At 38.6% G+C, this 22,786-nt stretch overlaps 1 protein-coding gene across 4 annotated transcripts in view; it reads left to right on the top strand.

Annotated features, from left to right (window-relative positions):
• RASGEF1B (RasGEF domain family member 1B) overlaps positions 1-15,360 on the top strand; it is a 44,208-nt gene extending 28,848 nt beyond the window's left edge. The window contains exons 5-14 of one of the 4 annotated variants that reach the window (XM_040325131.1): positions 3,865-4,077; positions 4,164-4,238; positions 4,594-4,692; positions 4,777-4,879; positions 7,493-7,572; positions 8,299-8,394; positions 11,281-11,376; positions 12,129-12,252; positions 13,733-13,805; positions 14,922-15,360. In XM_040325131.1, the coding sequence (XP_040181065.1) occupies positions 3,865-4,077; positions 4,164-4,238; positions 4,594-4,692; positions 4,777-4,879; positions 7,493-7,572; positions 8,299-8,394; positions 11,281-11,376; positions 12,129-12,252; positions 13,733-13,805; positions 14,922-14,946 (984 nt within the window). In that variant the 3' untranslated portion in view covers positions 14,947-15,360. Of the gene's footprint in view, positions 1-3,864; positions 4,078-4,163; positions 4,239-4,593; positions 4,693-4,776; positions 4,880-7,492; positions 7,573-8,298; positions 8,395-11,280; positions 11,377-12,128; positions 12,253-13,732; positions 14,039-14,921 lie in introns of those variants that run through there. The other 3 variants (XM_040325135.1, XM_040325118.1, XM_040325126.1) reach the window with 3 other exon arrangements.
• The last annotated feature ends 7,426 nt before the right edge of the window (positions 15,361-22,786 follow it).

Raw genomic sequence — 22,786 nt, 5'->3', positions numbered from 1 at the left:
CCGAAGGTGGTGGGTACTGCTAGACGGAATTTCCCTGCTAGACAAATGATTATTACCTGTCAAGAACTGTTTTGTCTTGCACAATGCCTTTTTAAAGCTACCACATGTCGCATAACAGGCTTTAATGCAATACATATTACATGGTGCTTAATAGATGACTATATCTACTAGTACATACTGAGTTCACAGAAACCTTCCTAACCTTGTGTCTGTCAAGTGTGCGTCTTCATCACATGACAACGACTTCTCTCACAAGCTATGCATCTGATAACACTGTTCTTATACATTTCCCTATTTTAATTCTTTAGACTTCTCTGAAAAACCTTTATTTAGAAAATCACAGGAATGACTGCAGTTTTTCCCTCACCGGTACAGTTCAGATGGGTTCATCTTCTGATTTTGCATAAAATAAGTCAAACAAATAATAGTCATATGTCACACCCCAACTGATGTGTGTGTGTGTGTATATATATATATATATATATATATATATATATATATATATATATATATATATATATATATATATATATATATATATATATATATATATATATATATAATTTTTTTTTTTTTGCTTAATCCTTCTATAACAAATTTATAATATGAATATTTGGTGTTTTTTCTTTTTATAATTATTACTCCTGTGCTTTTACAGGGAACCAATTTTCATTTACATGTCTGCCCCAACAAGTTTTTTATTTTGCACATATAATATTTTTGAGGCAGTTTGCCAGAGTCTATAAAACATTCCAGGGTATCCTCTGGAAAATGTGAGAGATTTAGAAACCCAAAGTGCAAGTAGAGCTCACACACTTAATTGCAGATGGCACAGTGCCATCACCATGCTGTCCTGTTTGGGGGAAACATCTTACCAGTGTCCCTGGCTGGGGAAAAATTTCTCCTGGCAAGATGTTTTTTTTGTTTTTTAGCATTAAGATCGGTCTAATCCCTTGTCACCAGGTTTTTGCAATCTATTTAAGAAAATTTCAGATGACTCTTGTCCATAAAGGGAGCTTTATTTTTGTATTGGGACCTCCTGTCATATATCTTTTTTACTATTTGAGACTACATTGGGGAGATTATTCCACCATATTATATCCCTGAGATGCCAGTAGAAGAAATAAAGGGAAATGGGATCTTTGCACTTGCCATAAAATCCTTTTCTTAAAGCATATGAAGAGATACAGGAAGTCCTTCACCATTGAGTTCACTGTCTGTTACTTGAGTATTGAACACTAGCAAACAAAGCTGTTGCATGTCTCAGTTTTGTAGCAAAGCACTACTGAGAGCACAATCATAAACAAAGAGGGATGGAACCTTAGTCCCTCCAATGGACTTCCAAGAACTTATTTTTTACTGTGCCTACAAAAATCCTATTTTGCCCTTTATTTCTTCTATTTGTGTTACAGGGCTATAACATGAGGGTAAATCTCTCCAATGTAGTATCAAATGGTGATAAATAAAGGTTGACCGATATATCGGCCGATATTTGGCCTTTGCACAAAAATTGTCTGCCGATTTCTTAAAAAATTTCTCCGACTACTGACTGCACTCCTTCCTTCCCCACACTCCACTGGCAGTTTCACACACTGAGCGTCTCTACTGCTCAGTGAGTGAAACTGACATTTGCAACTGAATGCAGAGAGAGAAGAGCTGTCAGAATTCAGTGGTGATGTCGGGGGTGGGCGGGACCCAGCAGCTCTCAAACGCCAGCCGATGGGATCTGGGTGGGCCGCTAAGTGTATGTGGCCCTGCCCCCCTAAGCAGCCCAGTTTGATGGCTGCAGGGCCCCTCGCCGGGTCCTGCCCACCCCCAACTTTGCCGCTGAATTCTAACAGCTGGTCTCTCTCTGCATTGTTGCATATAGTGTAACACTGAAACTGACAAATGTGTGAAACCTGCCAGTGCTAATCAGTGACACCTACCAGTGCCAATCGCCAGTGCCAGTCAGTGGAAACCAGTGCCACCTGCCAAAAAAAAAAAAACGGCCGCAAAAATCGGCATCATTTATCAACCCCCCCCCCCCCCTGATTTTCTAAATATCGGCATCGGCCAGAGAAAAACCCATATCGGTCGACCTCTAGTGATAAAACTCCCATACTTTTATTTGATCAGGGTTGGGCTTTTAAAGATCATACCAATGCAGACAAAAAAAAAATCTGGATTTAGTTAAAACCTAATTTATGCCTTCCTAGCCATTGCCTTACATGTGTAGTCTGCTCGCAGTGTACACTGAAGTGGTGTTGGTAGTTTTCACTAGAAATTGAATTCATAGTAGGCTATTGAGTTGGTGTTTTATGTGCCCTTGTGAATACAGCTTGGATACACTATGTAGACGCCATATTCCAGGTAATAAAATTTCCCTGTTATGTCTACTATACATTTATTCTTCTATGGTAAAAATCAGTACTGGTTTTAGGACTTTATAGTAATCTACAGCATGAATAATGTGTCTTAATCACAGAGCTTGTGATTTAAGGCACATTATGAGACCACAAACATACTTTAAACCAAGCATTTACAATAATCTATGTGTTTGAAATCAAGACAAGAAGAGCTTTTGGTATGTTTTAATTATCAGACATGTAACAGACCCAACTAAACTCCATGCCTACTAGAGGATACTTTCAGAGTTATTCTCAACTATTCACAACATATAACTGCTGTATTAGCATTAGCTATAAATGGATGTCCCTGATGTCATTTGATTTAAGGCTCGGTGGTGCAAGGAATGTAACGGTAACATACTGTGCTGCTCAAACATCAAAGTAAAATGAAGAAAGATTACTAATCAAGTGCTACATTACCCCAGCACGGATCACCTAGCACCAAGGTCTGCATACAATGCTATCTCAGCTCAGTACATTCACTTAATAGTTCACTCCCAAGAACCATCAACTTCAGAGTAGGTCTATCATGTAATTCTTTGAATATTGTGTGAGCGGCTATGTTATGCACAAAGAGCAGCTTATCAAAACGGCCTTTGTTTATTGGACGTTTGAGGACAGAATTGACCCTGTGATCATAGCACTGTAGAGGCCAGTGTGGGATCAAACGGAGTTAAGAGTGTTTTGTGCTGGCGAATTCCACTACCAGGAAAGGCTCATTGTCAAGGGTCCATTAATTGTCGGCGCTAAGCAGCAGGACTCGTATTGGGTTAAAAGAACAGAAGTTGCTAGACGTGGGCAGACAATGCTAGAAATACAACAAAATAACTATAGCGTGATTCATGTTGACAGTGGCTATGAGACTGTTAATTAAGATTAACTTCAAGTTAGATGGAAAAGAGATACATTTACTGCTGTAGATTTTCAAGAGATTATGCAGTCAGATTATACATATTTTTCTTTCTTTCTTTCTTTCTTTCTTTCTTTCTTTCTTTCTTTCTTTCTTTCTTTCTTTCTTTCTTTCTTTCTTTCTTTCTTTCTTTCTTTCTTTCTTTCTTTCTTTCTTTCTTTCTTTCTTTCTTTCTTTCTTTCTTTCTTTCTTTCTTTCTTTCTTTCTTTCTTTCTTTCTTTCTTTCTTTCTTTCTTTCTTTCTTTCTTTCTTTCTTTCTTTCTTTCTTTCTTTCTTTCTTTCTTTCTTTCTTTCTTTCTTTCTTTCTTTCTTTCTTTCTTTCTTTCTTTCTTTCTTTCTTTCTTTCTTTCTTTCTTTCTTTCTTTCTTTCTTTCTTTCTTTCTTTCTCCAAAAACTATTGTATAACAGCAAATACTCCAAAAGCCATGGGGCCAGTGAAACTATCACGGCTATGGTACCTTTTTTTAAATATAACATTTTTAAAAAAGTACGGTTCTATTTTGTTTGTTTATTTTTTCCCCTTTTTGTAGCCCTATTAAACAACCCTTCTTTTTTTATTTTCAGATTTACAGAAAAACTGTCCAGCAAATTATTCAAAACCTTATCCGGAAATTAGCTGCTTTGAGCCAGTATGAAGAACTTATTGCCAAAATTAATGCCCAGTCTGCTGATCGTATGGCCATCTTAAAGAGCAAACCACAGTCCATACAGAGGGATATCATCAGTGTCTGTAGCGACCCCTATACTTTAGCTCAGCAGCTCACTCACATAGAACTTGTAAGTAATGGGGGAAAAAAATGAAAGTATTATAGCTAAATTGATGTATGATGAATGTACTAATGGATGTACCACTTGCATTACAGGAGAGGCTAAGTTACATTGGGCCAGAAGAGTTTGTTCAAGCTTTTGTCCAGAAGGACCCATTAGACAACAATGAGGTAAAGTGCCTGGGGTTGTCTTTCTACTTGAGTGAAATTTTTAATTTGTGTCATAGCTGGTAAATATCAATGGATATAGGATTCTGTTTAACAGAATGGTACGTTTTTATACATGTAAATCTTTACGGCCTGAAGCAATCATGGTATCTTGGTGTGGGATAGATAATGACATTGTCTGAATGTACTGTGGACCAAATCTAATGTACATATAGATTCCCCCAAGCAATATTGTATACTACCTTTTTGATCTTATGTTCTTTCTTACCACTTGTAGGCAAAATATGGTGGATGTGTACCGTATTGTTCACTTTGAAAATAAGCCATCTATTTTAACATCTATAACCTTTTGCCTCAGCAGAGTTGTTACAGCGACCGAAAAAAGGCACGGAATTTGGAAGCCTATGTAGAGTGGTTCAATCGGCTAAGTTACCTTGTTGCAACAGAGATTTGCATGGTAAGAAGTATAGCTGATGGCAATCAATTATTGCTAGAATTTAGGCTCTCTTAAGGTCTTACAATTCAATCTTTCTACCCACAGCCTGTTAAGAAGAAGCACAGAGCCAGGATAATTGAGTTCTTCATTGACGTTGCTCGGGAATGTTTCAACATTGGAAATTTCAACTCTCTCATGGCAATAATTTGTAAGTAAATAATAAACTCCAGCTATTGGTAAATTTGCACCATATATTTGTGTCTATTGAAGAAAAAAAAAAAAGACTCAATGTTTAGAAGTAGTACAGCAAAAAAGCCGATAAGGAAAAGTTCCTTTTAGATATACTCTCAGCTGTGCAATACAGCAATTGCAATAAACTATTCTCCTTAACTGTTTTTTTTATCAGGTTCCTGTTATTTGATTTAACTAAATAATGATCTCCTAGTCCTTATATAAAAAAAGTGATTGATACATGGCATGACATTTATTTCTAGAAACGCTTAAAAAGTTAGAATTTGGCCTATGGGATTTCCAGTAGGCACAATAAAACCAATGCCACATCTGGCAAAGCATATTTATTTCTGTAAAAATAAAAGGTGTGTACCAACAAAGGCCTACAATACACAGCTCAGCGCCAAAAGGATGTTTAATCTTCTTTGCAAATCCAAGAAAAATATTAAAATGGTATTTTCTATGGCTTCAACGAGTCAAAGAAAAAAGAGCAGCTGTTTAAAATAGGCAAAATAGTATAGAAGTATTCAAGAAACTAAAAATATGACTCAAATGTCCATTCCAGTGTTGGAATACAAACCGCGCTAATGTTGGATATAAAAGGTGGCCAACACCACCATGCAGTAAGTGATAGATGAATAGCCACTCCCAGGTGTTTCAAGATAATGTCCAAAAGTAGTCCTTAAAGAGATAGGTAGCGTGCACTCTCACGATCCACCACGTGTGAACACTCTCCCCTCAGGGGTTCAAACTCACCAGAGAATTTCAAAAGGCTGGCCTTTCAATGAGATAAATTCATCAAATATGGACTGCTGCGGTATACATCTATCAGGGAGCCACTTGTATGGAATCAGCCTCAGATATAGCAAATAACACGACCGCTACACGACACGCCTGAAATGACCCTTGCGCTCCACTAACGGAACTAGGAAGTATCTCACTACCTGGGAACCAGCCGGTGATTGTAGCAGGGGACGCCGATCTGGTCTATGATCTGGTGACGGTATTTAATTTCAATGTTCTTGATTTTTAATGCAATGTACATATGATGTATAGGGGAACTTGATGGAAGGGGCGATTGTTAAATAAACAGGATCACGCTATGTTTGCCTTTTCTGTGTTTATTTGCTATATCTGAGGCTGATTCCATACAAGTGGCTCCCTGATAGATGTATACCGCAGCAGTCCATATTTGATGAATTTATCTCATTGAAATGCCAGCCTTTTGAAATTCTCTGAGTTTGAACCCCTGAGGGGAGAGTGTTCACATGTGGTGGATCGTGAGAGTGTGGTGGAAGGTGCACGCTACCTATCTCTTTAACAACTACTTTTGGACATTATCTTGAAACACCTGGGAGTGGCTATTCATTTATCACTTACTGCATGGTGGTGTTGGCCACCTTTTATATCCAACATTAGCGCGGTTTGTTTTCTAGCACTGGAATGGACATTTGAGTCATATTTTTAGTTTCTTGAATACTTCTATAATATTTATTTCTGTACCTGTAATTTCTGCCACATGTGTAAGGCCGCGTACACACGATCGGTTAAACCGATGAGAACGGTCTGATGAACAGTTTTCATCGGTCCAAACCGATCGTGTGTGGGCGCCATCGGTTAAAAAAAAAAAGCCAACTTGTTTTAAATTTTACCAATGGATTCCTAACCGATTTAAAAGTTAAAAACCGATCGTTGGTAGGCACAACCATCGGTTAAAAATCCACGCATGCTGAAAATCAAGTCGACACATGCTTGGAAGCATTGAACTTCGTTTCTTTTTCAGCACGTCGTTGTGTTTTATGTCACCGCGTTCTGACATGATAGTTTTTTTAACCGATGGTGTGTAGGCACGACTGACAATCGGTCAGCTTCATCGGTTAACCGATGAAAATGGTCCATCAGACCGCTCTCATCGGATGGACCGATCTTGTGTACAGGACTTAAGTCTCTTACAGTCACCGATACAACTTGGCTTAGACAAGGGGAGGGAGAAACATTGCATTTTTATTTCTGCAACCTGTATCTGCCTAAAGCATGCACAATATGTTTTAGACCAGGGTAGGGTTCCTTTATTTCAGTTTTGGATTTACCCACACATGCCTAAGCCAGCATAAGTAGGGCGATAATAGAATTAATTGCACCATGACTGTACATATTGACAGATGTGTCTTTATTTTACAATCAGATTGCCTGTCCCACATTTAAGTGGATATTGTTTGGCTACAGGAATTGTCGTCAAATTGGTTTTCCTACTATAAGAAGCCTATGTCGCATCAATAAATAAGACTGCATTGGTTATGTTGCGTGATTTGAATTCACTTTTCTAAAAAGTAAACCTAAAACAATGAGACAGATTGACTTTTTATATTGTTTATATAATGCTGGCTGCGCTTCTGACATTTCTTCAGCAGTTTACTTTACTGACTTCACGGATCAGGAGATTTGAAGAAATAGACTTGCTGCACTACTAATGTAATTCTTTTTCAATTGTTTAGTCCATTTTATTACTATCCTGTGGACTTGTTTTAGTAAGAAAAACTTTGAAAAACTATGCTTTCTAACAGACATAAAATGTTTTATATCTCTGCAGCTGGCATGAACATGAGCCCTGTGTCTCGGCTAAAGAAAACTTGGGCAAAAGTCAAGACGGCAAAGTTTGATATTCTTGAGGTATGTGAGGCCGCTATGATATGAAAGAGAATTTATTACTAAGAAAATTTAACATTTTGCATTTAAAAAACATCTGGGGAGGGATGTTTCTACCTTTTTGAAGACGGTAGAAGTTAAATTCTAAAAGGCTGGGGGGTAGAAAAGGAACAAGGATGGTAAAGGGTCAGATTAGTTGTCGGGTTACTTATGCAGAATTAAAAATAACAGAAATATAAAGACAGCATATGCTCCCCCCCCCCTTTAATGTACTTGTAGTGTTTGAAGTGTTTCGTAGCTTACCATTCAGGTTTTAGTTCAATTGCTCTTTATTTATAGTGCTGACCAACTGACCTAGATATGGAGGGTCACACATGTTAACCCTGACACCACTAAAGGGCTGCAAGTAATGCTGCATAAATTGTTGCACTGTATGCATGATATAAACAATAAGAATATTATACAGTGCGTTTGGAGGCTTGGAACATTTTGCAGTAGAAGGGTTAGAGGGGCATGTTGCATGAGACTGCTAAAAAATCTTTGCTAATATAACCCTTTTACAGATCAATGCCCCATGTTTGCCCACCTTACAGACCTCTTAAATACTGGCCTGACAGTCGCACACAAAAAGTGCCAAGGGGCCACATGTTGGTCACTAGTGGTTTATACTGTGTACTCAAAACTGGCTTTTGTGTGATTCTTTACATATTGCAAATTTTGTCTGAAAATCATGTGATTCTGTTCTTCCAGCATCAAATGGATCCTTCCAGCAACTTTTACAATTACAGAACAGCTCTGCGTGGGGCAGCTCAAAGGTCTCTAACTGCCCACAGCACCAGGGAGAAGGTATGTTATCCAAATAACTTGACAAATTTTTGTATAAGGACAGATGTTACTATTGTTTTCACATTAGATTTAGACAAGAGTGAAAAGATGGTAGCTACTGGTAATTAAGGTAAAAAAAAATCAATCTAACTTTCTAATCCAACTGCAATTGATAGCCAAAGGAAACTGAAAAATATTTTTAAAAACAACTGCATCTATAGTGTATAATAAACCAACTAACGTAGCTGTTATACTAAGGTGCCTACCACCCGTCCACTATGGTAGTTACGGCCAATTGCTAGCCTAGAGCGCTTTTAGATGAAGGCTGTGTGTAAAGCTCCATGCACACTGGCATAAACATTGCTTCTACAGGAGTTTTATATTCTGCCTGTAGAAGCAGCTCAATGTTATCCTATGTGTCCATACACATTAGGACGTTTACGTGCATATTTTTAAGGACAACGTTTAGAGGCAGGAAAAAAAACCTCATTGGCGTTTCTGATTTGGAGCTCTTTGGCAGAAAAAACGTAAAACTCTCCTAAACTTTGTACACAAAATGCTCTATATGGAAGTTTGTTTTACTCCAAAAAGAACTGACATTTTTTTTAAGCCCAGTGTGCATGGAGCCCAAAGCCCTATGCAAATATTGACTTTCAAGTATTCGGTATTTTGCATATTGTTTTTTGGATGAGTTCTAGAGTAAATCAGGGCAGCAATAAAAGATGATGGTACAAATCTACTGGTGTAGCGCTAAATCATTGTAAATCAGGGCAGCAATAAAAGATGGTGGTACAAATCTACTGGTGTAGCGCTAATTCCTGCCAGTTAATAGAGAGTGCAGGTTTCCAGAAAGCAGTTTTCATTGTTGCATATTCCGACGTCATTGCTCAGCCAGGCGCAACATGGTTTAATTTAAAATGCCTAACCAGACTATACCTACCAAATAACTCATTAGACAAGCATGTGTATGCTGAAGAATAATCTGTCTTTTAATACATGTATTATTCAGAGGCTTCAATGAAGCATGTCAGTTATGCTACATTGGTTTAACAGCATCTTGCTGAAAATGAACATTGCACAACATTTTGAATTGCCTGGAAATGTAATTAAAAACTTCAGATTGCTCAGTGTTTATAAGCTGTGTGCGAGATCTCCAGATGTAATTTCCTGCATATTAAATGCTAATCTGGTAACCCATTACCATTCATAAAGAAATTCTTCTCTGGTACCTGTAAGATTGGCACGATTCACCTAAATATTCTTTGTGTGTGTGTATATATCATTTTCAAAAAGATGCAATAAACTTAAAGCATCATGGCATTCTAGGGCTGAATAATATTTACCAAGGGTTGATGTTATAACGGAAAATCATTCTCTGAAGAAAATTGTTTTTGACAAATGCTATCGGTGCAAATCACCGATCTTGGCACACCGTACAGATACTGTTTTAAACTATATTGGTAGCTGTGCAAGGCACAAACACCTGGCTATGGCCAAAAAAGTAGTGGGAGCACTTTCTGAAAAGCTTATGGTTTCATTGACCCATCAAGAAAAATATGGAGATTTGGCAAAACTGACAAACTACCCTATTCTACTGCCAATGATATCTGAATGATGCCTCTAGGTGCAGGCATCATTCAGAAATCTCCGCACAAAGTACAGGATGTCATATGACGTCCACCCGGGATAAGAGATCCCCTTTTTGGATGTCATATGATGGTATGTGGTTTTGAAGTGGTTAAATTGCATTTGCAAGTTTTCAAGATGAATCCTGTCTCAAAAACCTAAACACACTAGACCAGGGGTGCCCAACCTTTTGAAGTCAAAGGGCCACTTAAGTGACTTGGTAACCGGTCGTAGGCCGCAATGAGCAGAGCGGGTGGATGGCAGCCCACTGTACGCTATAGTGCCCACTGTACTTTTTTTTTTTTTTTTTTGGCGGTAGACGTTGGTAAAAGTCCATTTACATCTGCCATTACTTATATGTGAATGGAGGGTATGACTGACCGTGTGGAATGGGCCTAAGGCTGCTTTCACACTGATGCACTGTTGTTTACCCGCTCTGCGGGTGCAGCACAGTTCACCTGTAGCTTTCCTGCAGGTTAGCTGCACCTTGCCATAGACATCTATTATATCCTGTAGGCGTGGTGCACTTTCAGAAAGCATACCAAACTCTCAGGTAATAGAAGTCTATGGCTCGGTGCAGGTAAGTTTGAAAGCAGCCTAGTAACCATTACGGAAGAGATGGGCCCATATATACACTCTGATTTTAGCAAATAAACGTATCTTTAATAACAGTATTCTATTCCATCCCAGAGCAGGATGTTGCGGGCCACTTTAGAGGGCTCCGCGGGAAACTGGTTGGGCACCTCTGCACTAGACCATACCTTGGGGTTTAATAAAGGATTACATTTCCATACTTCAATCGGAAACTCTGTTCTGCAAATTAATTAAGGTTCCTTAACAGTCAGCTTGGTAACATTCTGTAATTCACAATTTGCTGACAGACATGAGCACTTTTTGTTTTTATATTTATAAATAAAATATCCATCTTTACTAAGTGAAGCTTATAATTCCAAAAATGCTGTGTCGAATTCTTTCTGTGTTTTGGACAGTGGCCAAGTTGCTTGCTGTGCGACATCCATTTAGGAGAGGAGCTCTTCAATATTTAGTGCATACATTTATGCCTTGCTGTCACTTTTCATAGACATTACAATTGCAGCATACGTGTTGCGACTGCTTGAATATTTCTACCTGTGCTATGACCGCAGCAAATGTGTTGCTTGATTACTTAAGCTATCTGTGTGTGTTTTAGCCTGGAAAAATAAGATATATCTGTTGAGTAGAGCTGCATAAAACAGTAGTTAACTGTTGACGTTAACATTTTGTGTATTTTGTTTTATATAGATTGTTATCCCATTCTGCAGCCTTCTGATTAAGGACCTCTACTTCCTCAATGAGGGCTGCACCAGTTGTCTCCCTAATGGACATGTCAATTTTGAGGTAAGTAAACAGCTTGTTTAGGCCTAAGTAACAAAGTGCAGGTAGACTTCAGATTGAGGCTGACCTTTTGTTGACAACCATGCCACTGTAAACACACTGGGGCTGATTTGTTAAGAGAAGCAAGACGATTGGAGTTGTTGCCAGGAGCAGGCAATCTGGTTTCAATTTGTATTAGAAAATTAAGTTGGTTATCTGGAAACCTGTGGCTAGTCCATTGCCCCTTGCCATTTTGATTAAGTATTTAGGCAGTAACTGTGTATTATATATAGTGTTATATGCCTTCTATAGAATCATTTACTACACAAAATTTCAAGGGAGAAAATGCTGTTCTTTCCTGTGCATCAATGTATCATAGTTAGACCACAGTGGCACTAAAACTCCCTTATGTGAGAGGATAGATTCATTGCTTGAATCTGAAAGTCTTGTGATCTCATATGTCACCAGTTGGCCTTGTTTTAGTGTCAGGGGTCCTTGTCACTCCCTGTAATTAGTCAGGTTTCTTCTGTCGTTTTTCCAGGGCAGCTTTAAAAAAAATGGCCTATTGTGACTGTTTTGGTCATGCATGTTTGGAAGAGTCTGTTCTTTACTTTTACATAGCTATGCATTTACTTTGACCCAATGATTATTCTTTTTCTGATCTTCAGAAAGTTTGGCTATGTATATATTTGGAAGAATCTGTTCCCCCTGTTCATTTCTTTTATAATAGCTATATATTTACTCTGACCAGTGCATATTTTTTTTCCAATCTTTAGAAATTCTGGGAGTTGGCAAAGCAAGTCAGCGAGTTCATGGCTTGGAAGCAAGTTGAATGTCCTTTTGAAAAAGATCGGAAGATCTTGCATTATGTTCTGACGGCTCCAATATTCAGTGAAGATGGTATGTGCCCTGTCTAATATTATAAGCACATCAAAAACCTAAAAAAACATGTATCCTAATTATTTTAAGAAAATTCAAATCTGTACTGCTAATGTAATGGCTTGCACATTTGGCCTTTATTCAGCAAAAAGTAGATAATGATATCAAAGAGTAGTAACGCAGAACAACTGATCAGACATTGCCTCCTAACTGATTTCTCAACAGTACTGTATTTGCCGGCTTATAAGACGACCCCCTATTTTTCAAGTGAAAACATAGCTTTTGGGCCCTATAAGACTACCCCCCCCCTTCCAAGGCAACACCATTTAAAAAAAACAAAACATGGATTCCACCACATATTTATCACTGACCATTGCAGCCTCTGCTCACCTGTGCCAACATTGCAGCCTCTGCTCACCTGTGCCAACATTGCAGCCTCTGCTCACCTGTGCCGAGGATCATTACGAGGAAGAGAAAAGCCGCAGGGTCGATCGGGAGCCATGCATAGAGCATGCAGGAAGAGAAAAGCCGTGGGATTACAGAGCGGATAGTCGGCTGTTACAGCAGAGTTTAAATTATAAATGCCTCCGCTCGTGATTACACACAGCCCCGCCTCCTGACCTCTTGCCTGTAAGATGGACAGAATGCCAGTCCAATGCCGGGACATGTTATGTCCTCCTTACAGGCGTGGGGTCAGGAGGCGGGGCTGTGTATAACCACAAGCGGAGTGGAGGCAAACTTTGCTGTAACAGCGGGCTATCTGCTCTGTAATTTGGCGTCTTTCCTCTTCCTCCATGCACGGTTCCTGATCAACCCCGTATGCCAGCGGTACCCGCTCCTGCACACCCAGGCTGAAATCATATGTTGGGCGTTTTACACCCAGCGTATAAGACGACCCCTGATATTTGGGCGTTTTTTTTAAATGTAAAACATCGTCTTATACGCTGGAAAATACGGTAAATTGGAATGGTTGGCTTGTATTATTTTGCCCATCATGGTTATATACTGGACAAGTTTATGGAATAAGCATGTGTACTGTATTTTGAGTTTACAGTAATTTGTCTACCGTGTATAGTTATTTTCAACTATCAAGAATTCTATTTTCAAATTATTTTGTTCTCAAGAATATAAATAAAGTTGGACGGGGTAAGGAAGGGATTTACTTCTGGGTTCTTTTCTACTTTTAAGAATCCAGAATGTGGCATAAGCTAGCATAGAAGTTTAATATGTGTGTAGTTTGTTCTATGCTCTTATGCCTTTTCATATGGGAAATAACTTTTGGCTAAATCTGGTCATGTTGACCATTTTATTTTTCTTAAGTAACAAGTAACTGAGAATCTACAGCCATTTAATAGAGATTTTAAACAAGTTGTCTTGTTGGCCAAATTTGTAAAAGAGAGGTTTTTCCGTACATTTTCATATTATCTTATTATTTGTTTAGATGTTTTATTTGGGTAAAGCAGGTTTTCTGACCAATGCTTGTTTTCTCTCCATGTTGCAGCACTGTATCTGGCCTCCTACGAGAATGAGAGTCCTGAGAATCACACTGAAAAGGACAGATGGAAAAGTCTGAGGTGTGTGTCAAGGTCCATACCACCCCTCAAGCCGGGGTGTATTTCTGCCACATTGGATAGTCACATTCAATCTGTTTGCAAACTCCAGTGACCATTTCTGTTGAGAAGCTACTGTCTTTATCTTGATTTATGCTTGCGTGTCTTTAAATTATTGCAATGAATTCTGTACACGGTTTTTATGTTAGTTTTCCCATTTTACATGTTTAAAGCATTAAATTACATCTTCATATTCAGTGTATAGAGTTTTCTATTGTCATAAAGTGAGATAAATTGATGAAACTGTTTTATGTAATTTTGCACCACTTTTACCTACAGGCAAGCCTATAATGAGGCTTATCTGTAGGTACCGTGAATATTTCCTAAACTTGCACCCCTTAGAAGATATTCACTGTATCTGCATGTGCCCGACGTCATTGGGACATGAGCACTAAAGAAACGGCTCTTGTGCCATGACGTGATTGGCTGGTCATGCGCGGGAGTGACACCATCGCGACTCTGGCCAATCGCAGCACCAGGTCCCGGGAGACATGTCTCTGGTCATAGCGGTGTACGGGGACTGCTGCAACAGCTTCGATCTAAGTTGAGTATTTTAAAATGAGCTAGTATGCAATGCATACTAGCTCTTTATACCTTTGTCTTGCATTCTTTTATTTATTTTTTTTGAGGATGGCTCCTCTTCAATTTTGTTTTTTAGTAGATCGGATTGGAGGTAGGTGGGTGAAAAGGGACACAAGTCTGTCTTGCATCCACCAGCCCATAGGGGGTACATGGACCATCTGATCAGGTCTGCCTGAAACTGACAGGTGGACCTGATCGTATTACCCATATAAAGGGGATTTTAATGAACAAACTTGGTCCACAACAACAGAAACAATATAAATATCAAAAACCTATATGACTCGGAGGGGTGGGGGGAATTGAGAATACATTATAATACAATAAAAAAAATTATATATAAATACAGATGCCTATAGTCCTACAGGCAATAATAGTGCTACAAGATTGTATGCAGCTTTTTATGGGAAATGCATATAATGTATGTCTATAGCATGAAGATTAGCCTGGATTTATTGTCCTCTGGTTATATGTTTTATTTTCTTGTTTTGTTTTTTCCAGGTCAGCACTTTTGGGCAGAGTCTAATGTATGAAGTGGCTGCTGTAGAATGGCCATTATTTATGGACACATTTGCACTGAGTGGGATTTGACTGATTGGAGCATGTCAGGCAGCCGAGTCGTTTCTCCAGCACAGCAAACGTGAATCACTGCAGCTCGAGGGCAGACAGGCAAATGAAATGAATTTCCAGTGACTGGGCTCTGGTGACTGTTTAGGACAAACAATTATGGCTATTTCACAGTCTTCCCTGAGCTCCGCTTTACCTCTTGAGTTGCATATAGATTCCTTGCTGGATTTCACCTTCTGCTTATCAATCCAACCCAGCTGTCGCTCCTACACAGTAAGAATATTGTCGCCCAGTGTGCTGCAGAAGACCAGAGTACTTTAAGGAGAAGACAACAAAGAAAACCTTGGACAAAAAAAAAAAAAAAACAATCTATCTTGCTGGTCCGAGTCCTCACCCATCAATGCTGAACAGATTTGTTTCTAAACTAGTTTACTGCTGGATAGTAAATAGTTACTGTGAACTATTGAAAACTGTTAATAAATATTACATAATACATTTGCCATTATTCCAGATCTAAAACCCATATCTGGAATGTAGGCAATAATCTATATCACAGTACATGTGTGGATAGACTGTTACCATGTTAATCTGTTTACAATCTTATTTCCCTTTTCTTTGTATTGTCTTTTTTTTATGTCATATCCATGCCTGTTGAGTTGCTTATGACTATCCATTTATTTATTACACCCCGCTCTGTCTGACAAAGCTCAGAGCAAACTGCACTGAACAGATTACTGAAGCCAACTTATTTTTCCCTGTCCTCCCTTACCTAGTATCGGTATACATTTAGAAGTCTTGTTGGCACAAATGCTTTTTTTTCACACAACCTATAGGTGTAAACTTTGTTCTGCAGATCAGTTGTGTATAGAAGCACCAATGTAACACTGTGTTAAAAAAAAGAAGGGAAATATGCATAATTTCCTAAATAATTAGCGCCTGAGTCAAATTGCTCAACTGTTTAGATCAGTGGTTCTCAACCTGGGGGTCGAATGATGATTTACTAGGGGGGGGGGGGGGCACAGAATCTTGGGCTGTTTCTGAAGCCCACACCGCTCTCCCAGCCTTTTTGCGGCAGTCCCTGGAGCCTGTTGGCACCCAGCTGGGCTTTTCTTGAAGGCCTTGGCAGCCCACTCTGCATTTTCGCAGCCACCCATTCAGTTCATGGCATGGCTGGGAAGAAGAGACTAAAGTTCAGCTAAAGCCTTATACACACATGATCGGACTTTTCTGTAGATTTTTGTCTGAAAGGAGTTGGCTGGGCACACCCATAGCATACACACGGCAGGACTTTTCTGCAAACTTTCCCAACATCATGTAGTTTTTTTTGCTCTTTACCGTCACCCTTTGGTCAACGTCTGCTATTGTTGGTTGATTTTAACATTGGTTTTGGGCATGCGTGTTTGCACTTCGGACAAAAGTCTGATGGATTTCTGTACACGCGATAGGACTTTGCACCATAGGACTTTTGTTGCAGAAAAGTTTGTCTGTTTGCAGAGCGAACTTTTGTCCGATGAAAACCGAAAAAGTCAGATGGAGCGTACACACAGTAGGATTTTTTTTGAAAACCTGCTCATTTTGAAGTCAAAAAGTCCTACCGTGTGTATGGCGCTTAACTGGTGAGAAATGTGAAGTGGGAGAGGCTGAAGGAGTCCTTAACTCCTGATTTCGGCATAGGTGTCACTGCTATGAGCCATCACAAAGTCGGAGACATCGTGAGTAACACTACCTGTGATTATAGTTGCCATTAAAAGTCCCCACTACAGTAATCCGATCAGCAGATGCCCTTGATGAAGAGCAGCTAAGTTGGCTGATCAGAACTTCCCCCATCTCCCACCCCCACAAAGGAGTACTGAGAAGGAATAAAAATAGGGAACATATGGAAGGGAGAGGAAAAGAGGGGACGGAACAAAGTAAAAGGGAAAGAAAGCATGAAAGATGGCTAGAGAGAGGGATGGGGGACAAGAAATTGGGATAGAGAGAGATAAAAGACAAGGAAAGAACAAAGAGTGGTACATCCTAAAATGTACTATAAGGGGGTTTAATAGTGTACGAGTGGAAGGGACTCAGGGAGCGCTAAATGTCTGTGGGTTAGAGGCGCAAATTACTTGTCTTGTGTGCTGACAAACTACGCTATTTAAATAGTTTTACTGTTGTGGGTCCCCACAACTTGGGGAATTTTATCAAGGGGTCACAAGACTAGGAAGGTTGAGAACCACTGGTTTAGATCATATTTATGATGAAGTTAAAAAAAGTCTATATTACTATAGACTGAAAAGCTGTGAGAGAATAACAATGTTACGCAGACCCATAATCGGTATTATTATTTTTTATTATGTAATGGTCTTCCTCGTCCTACTTTCACTAACTCAAGAGAAAAATAGAGCTATTTACCTCATGTTCTTCCCCCTTGACCTACAATTCACTGTACAGAGGAAAACTAGTGCTTACCTTTGTTCAAAATCAATACTAGATGTTCCACTGGACTGACGGAGGGCTTATTTGTGCATGTACTGTATAGGAATATTTTGGAAGGTGAACGTGTTAGTAAAAATTAGGCAGGTGTGGTATGTATGTACTCTACGTTCCAAGGGTATTAAAAGTCACGCAGGTTTAAAAGACTTGAGCATGTAAAGACATATAGATGTGTATGACACAGTAGGTGCTTGCTTTTCCATATGAAATGTGACAGCATTCCTAATAATTGAAGCTAACAGCTTCCTAAGTTTAATGAGGTAGGGTCGGGGGATTAAATATATGCTTAGAGACCCGATTGGGGGGGAAAAAATGTATTAATATTGGATCATCCAGTTTCATATGATTGATTCAAGGTATCCACCAGTTCTGGAAGGGAGCAGCTGAGCTCTAGAAAGATATTGTTGCACCCATGTACAGATCCGTCACTCCCTAAAGTAGTGGAAACTACTTCCAACTGACTTGCGTGATTTATATGTCCAGATTTTTTTGGTTTCTACCAACAGCCACACCATGAAATGATGGCTCGTGGTACCTATTCATGTAGTAATCTTTTGCTCAGAAGTTTTTTGGTGGATTTTAATTTTGTGTCTTTTGAAGCTACAGATGTTCATAAATACTACAATTTTCAGGTGTTCTAAAATGAGCCAACATTATGTGAACAAAGACCAAATATAATGCTCTGTTCATGTAAACCACCTTATACGTAGAACAAAGGCAAACACAAAAAATTCATATATAAGCTTAACTTTAACATAATAATACTGAACAATTTGTGTATGCTCTGTTATATTACAATATTTCTTTATAGAATTAGAGCTGTTACTTTTTTATTGATAGCCTATAATTTTATTTAAACGTTGATATATATGCAGAAAAATAACATGATGGCCAATCACCCATGTAACACGTTTTTCTGAAACATTTAACAGGAGATTAACATACTCAATTAGTGCCAAATCCAGTGACTGCCATAGCTAGAAAATGATATGCTCATTGCTATTCCTAAGACATTTGTCAGAATTTCCATAATCAATTTTGGAGACATTTTCACACACATGAAAACTGCAGGGAAATGAATATTCTGACAAGCAGCTGTTCCGACAAGACATTAGACACCTCCCCACTACTTTGCATGAATACATTTAGCAGATCCCTTGAGGAGAAGGCCATTCTGTGTCCTAAATTGAAGAGCAAAAGAGCATTCCATTTCTAGTATCACTGTTGGTTGGTTATACAGTTGTGCAGCTAATTTGCATAAAGTGCTACAAAGTCTAAATCTAATAAATATTTGTCACCAAGGAGGACTGTGTAATAAAATGCGCAAAGGTGTTCTTCTAAAAACACGTTGTAAATATATAGCACTTTCCACCTATAGCAATTTAAGAGCTAAGTTTAAATATAACCCTAAAGCAAACCTCAACAATGCAGTATGTTTTTTTCAGATTTAAGCATGCTGGGAAGAGAAGGAAAGAAAGATTTTGAAGCTGTGTATGACTATTGGGCATGAGTATGATGTGTGAATGACTAACGTGGACAGAGAAAATCCTTTTTTAATTATATATTTTCCAAAAACATGCAGTGTTATTTTTCACATTAGAAATAAGGGCATAATATGGCATTCATTAATATTTATCATTTTCAAAAAACACAGGTGCCATACATTTATAACCATTCCATTACTCAAAGCTTCCAGAGCCAGTTATTGTTAGGGAAAAGCCTATACAGTGAAAGATGTATATTTTTTTAAATAATGGTACCAAACAATAGGGCATGGAAACATTGTTTTCTTATTTTCCTTAATTAAAGTACCGTATGTCCAGTTAATCTAATAAACAGGTACTCTAGTAAAGGGGCATTCCACGAGTATGGAAAGCTGACCTCTACTTAAGGCTGAAGTGTGTGTATATATGACTGTAATGTATTTTGACTTGCTTATAAGATGCATTTCTAATTTATGTAGTTAAAATGAAACTGTACATATGAGTAAATGGCATTGTGTATATTAATGGTTGCATCTGTTTCTTTATTTTGCTCTATGTATTCTTAGAATAGATTTAGTCATGGTTCTCATGGACATATTAAAAGCCTTAACACAAAACTTAAACCGTCCAGAAGGTGTGGCTAGGACACTCTGGGTCCCAATTTCATGCTGTGACTTATATGCAGTAGAATATATCAAACTGAGTACAATAGCTCCAAATAGGCAACAGTTATGGACATTGGAGCCTCTTGGAAAGCCTCAGATGAAGACTACGGAGCGTTTAGAAGAAAAGGAGCACCACAGCAAAAATGAAAAATCCGCAACACACAAATTTTTTACACTAAAAATGGCAAAATATGTCATTGCATACTGGGACTTCTGTCCTGGAAGTTCCACTATATGCTATGCGTGTCACTTTTGGTATAATGCATCTTAGTACAACCCATATCTTCCCAAGTAGATGGACATAGTCACCGTCCTCACATCCTTGGCTCCACAGCTCGAGAAACTGACTTACTGATCATCGGAGCAATTTTTATTTATATAACAATAGAGCTACGTTGCTTTACAAATCAGCCAATCAAGCAGGAGGAGTTATACAACAACCAATGAACAATGACTAGGAGAGTCTTATGGGCGTGTCTGGGCAGGGGAAGTGTATATGCAAGTTTTTGACCATATAAGGGTATGGGGGGCGGTACTGCCCTGGGGGACATGTATCAATGCAAATTGTTTTTCTTTTTAAAAGATCGTTTTTACAGGAGCAGTGATTTTAATGATGCTTAAAGTGAAACAATAACCATGATAAATTCCTTTAAATATAGTGCCTGGGGATCCCCTTAGTCTGCCTATAAAGTGGCGCATCTGTTCCATGTATAGAAACTGCTGCAGCAAAACTGACATTTCTAAAGAAAAAAAATTACATTTGAATTGACTCACAGTTGCATGCGATTGCTGGCAATAGAAAAAATGCCTTTGGGTCAAGTATGGATTTTAAGGGAAACCCCATGCCAAAAGTTAACAAAGAGAAAACCGGTGTGGGCCCCCCCCCCCAAAATCCACACCAGACCCTTATCCAAGCATGCAGCCTGGCAGGTCAGGAAAGGGAGAGGACAAGTAAGAACCATCCTCTTCCTGAACCATACCAGGCCACAATGCCCCCAATATGGGGGGTTGCTTTGAGGCAGGGGTGCTTTAAGTGGGGGGTCCCCCGATGTAGATCTGGTATGGAATTTTGGCCACCCCACGTCTTTTTTTTTATGCTGAGGGGTTCCCCTTAATATTGATAACAGACCCATGGAATGCACGGGGGGGGGGGGGGGGTTGGGTATTCCATTTTTAAATCTATGGGTCTGTGTTTTAAAATAACTGAAGTCAGGCACAGTTATACGTCTAGGATTTGCATAAGGAAGCAAAAAATTATAGCCCCCATAATGTGGTCATGACAAATTCAAGATGTGCTATATTTTAGAAGCATGAAAGGAGGAAGGAAGGTATAGTCACATTGTTTACAGACACCACAGAGAACCTGTTAATGGAAAATTGGTATTGATTTATTATGGTGTGGTAGGTATGGTGAAAAAAATAGAAGAAGAATGTTCTCATTTTCAGTTGGGGGTCTGTCAACTGAAAATGAGAATATTCTTCTTCTATTTTTCCCACCATACCTACATACAAGGATAGATCACTATTATAACTTTTACCATACCTTGCTAATACTCTTTGCTACTTGAATGGCCAGATGGGCAAACATTAGTGTTGAGCAGAATACGCCATATTCGATTTCGCGATATATCTCGAATATATAGTCGAATATTCGAGATATATTCGCTAAATTCGAATATTCGTGATATTTTATCGAAATGAAATGATTGCGAATTTTCGCTATTGCGAATGCGAAAATAATTGCGAAATTTCGATAACTGCGGTAGGAGCACTCTGGCTCAGAATATTCTTGATATTTTTTCGAAATTTCGCAAAATGCGAATGCGATATTTACTGCGCAATTTCGACAAATGCTGTAGGAGCACTCTGATTGGCTCAGAATATTCGTGATATTTTACAATACAAAATAATTGCGAATATTCGGCAAATGCGGAAGAAGCACTCTGATTGGCTCAGAATATTCTTGATATTTTACAATACAAAATAATTGCGAATATTCGGCAAATGCGGAAGGAGCACTCTGATTGGCTCAGAATATTCTTGATATTTTACAATAGAAAATAAAAAGTGTTTTGCATTGGTGGTGATTCTTTACTCTATCCATCTGTCACAGCCGTTTGTCAATCAAACACCTTGAAGATTGAACACATTCATGCTGCATACTTTGGACTTTTTTTCACTTCACATATCAAAGACATTTTTATGAAAGATTATTTTTCTATTATTGGGACTATATTTCTTTATATATTTGTTTCACTGTGTATTTCACAAGTTATTTGCGCTTGCTTATTTTATAATTTGCCCACATGTCTTGTCACTAGACATATTTTTTATTCTTGTAGAGCGACTCCATTTTCTGTCTTGTATTAATTTATGTTGTATAACATTTTTGAGTTGCTGCTGTATTCTCCCCTTTTTTTAAGGTATGCGCAATTTTTTCCTTCTTACAAAAAAAAAATAATATCAAACATACAAATATTCATAACAGAAACATACACAAAGCCCCCCCCCTTTTGCATCAGAGACAATCAGAGTTCTCCTACCACAGTTATCGAAAATTCGCAATCATTTTCGCATTCGCATTAGCGAAAATTCGCAATTTTTTTTTTTTCAATTCGGCAACATAAAAGGATCGCCTCAGCTTAGCTACTCGGCCCAGGGTCTCTAATCTAACCAGCAATGGTTTTAGACGTCGATAGGATGTGATCTGTTTTAAAAATAAAATTGAAAAAATTTGAATATTCGGAATTGCGAATATTCACGCGAAATTCGAAATATATCGCGAATACTCGAATATGTCATATTCGAGCCGAATATTCGCAATACGAATATTCGTGAGCAACACTAGCAAACATCTAATTTGCTTAACACTCAATTAAATGTTTTATTAAATAATGCATATGATTAAGGCTGGGATCACAGCAGGGTGTCTGGTGTCTACCCGTTCACCGTTTTAGGTCCAAATTAAGTCAGAGTTTTTGCCTGAATTCGGACCTGAAACTGAGCCAAAGATTCACAGGACTCCTTTGCAGTGTGCTCCGCGACCACCCCGGAGATGTGTGAGCCAGCTTCACTGAGAGGTGGTCACAGTCTCCTATGTGAATTGAATGTGGAGAAACCTGCATCCAATTCACAATAGTGCGAATCCAGCCTAAAAGTATTTTTTTATACAGTGAGT

Source organism: Rana temporaria, chromosome 1 (genome assembly GCF_905171775.1).
Source record: "Rana temporaria chromosome 1, aRanTem1.1, whole genome shotgun sequence".
NCBI lineage: Eukaryota > Metazoa > Chordata > Amphibia > Anura > Ranidae > Rana > Rana temporaria.
Note: the sequence above shows the minus strand (reverse complement) of the source record. Positions and strands in the feature narration are given on the sequence as shown.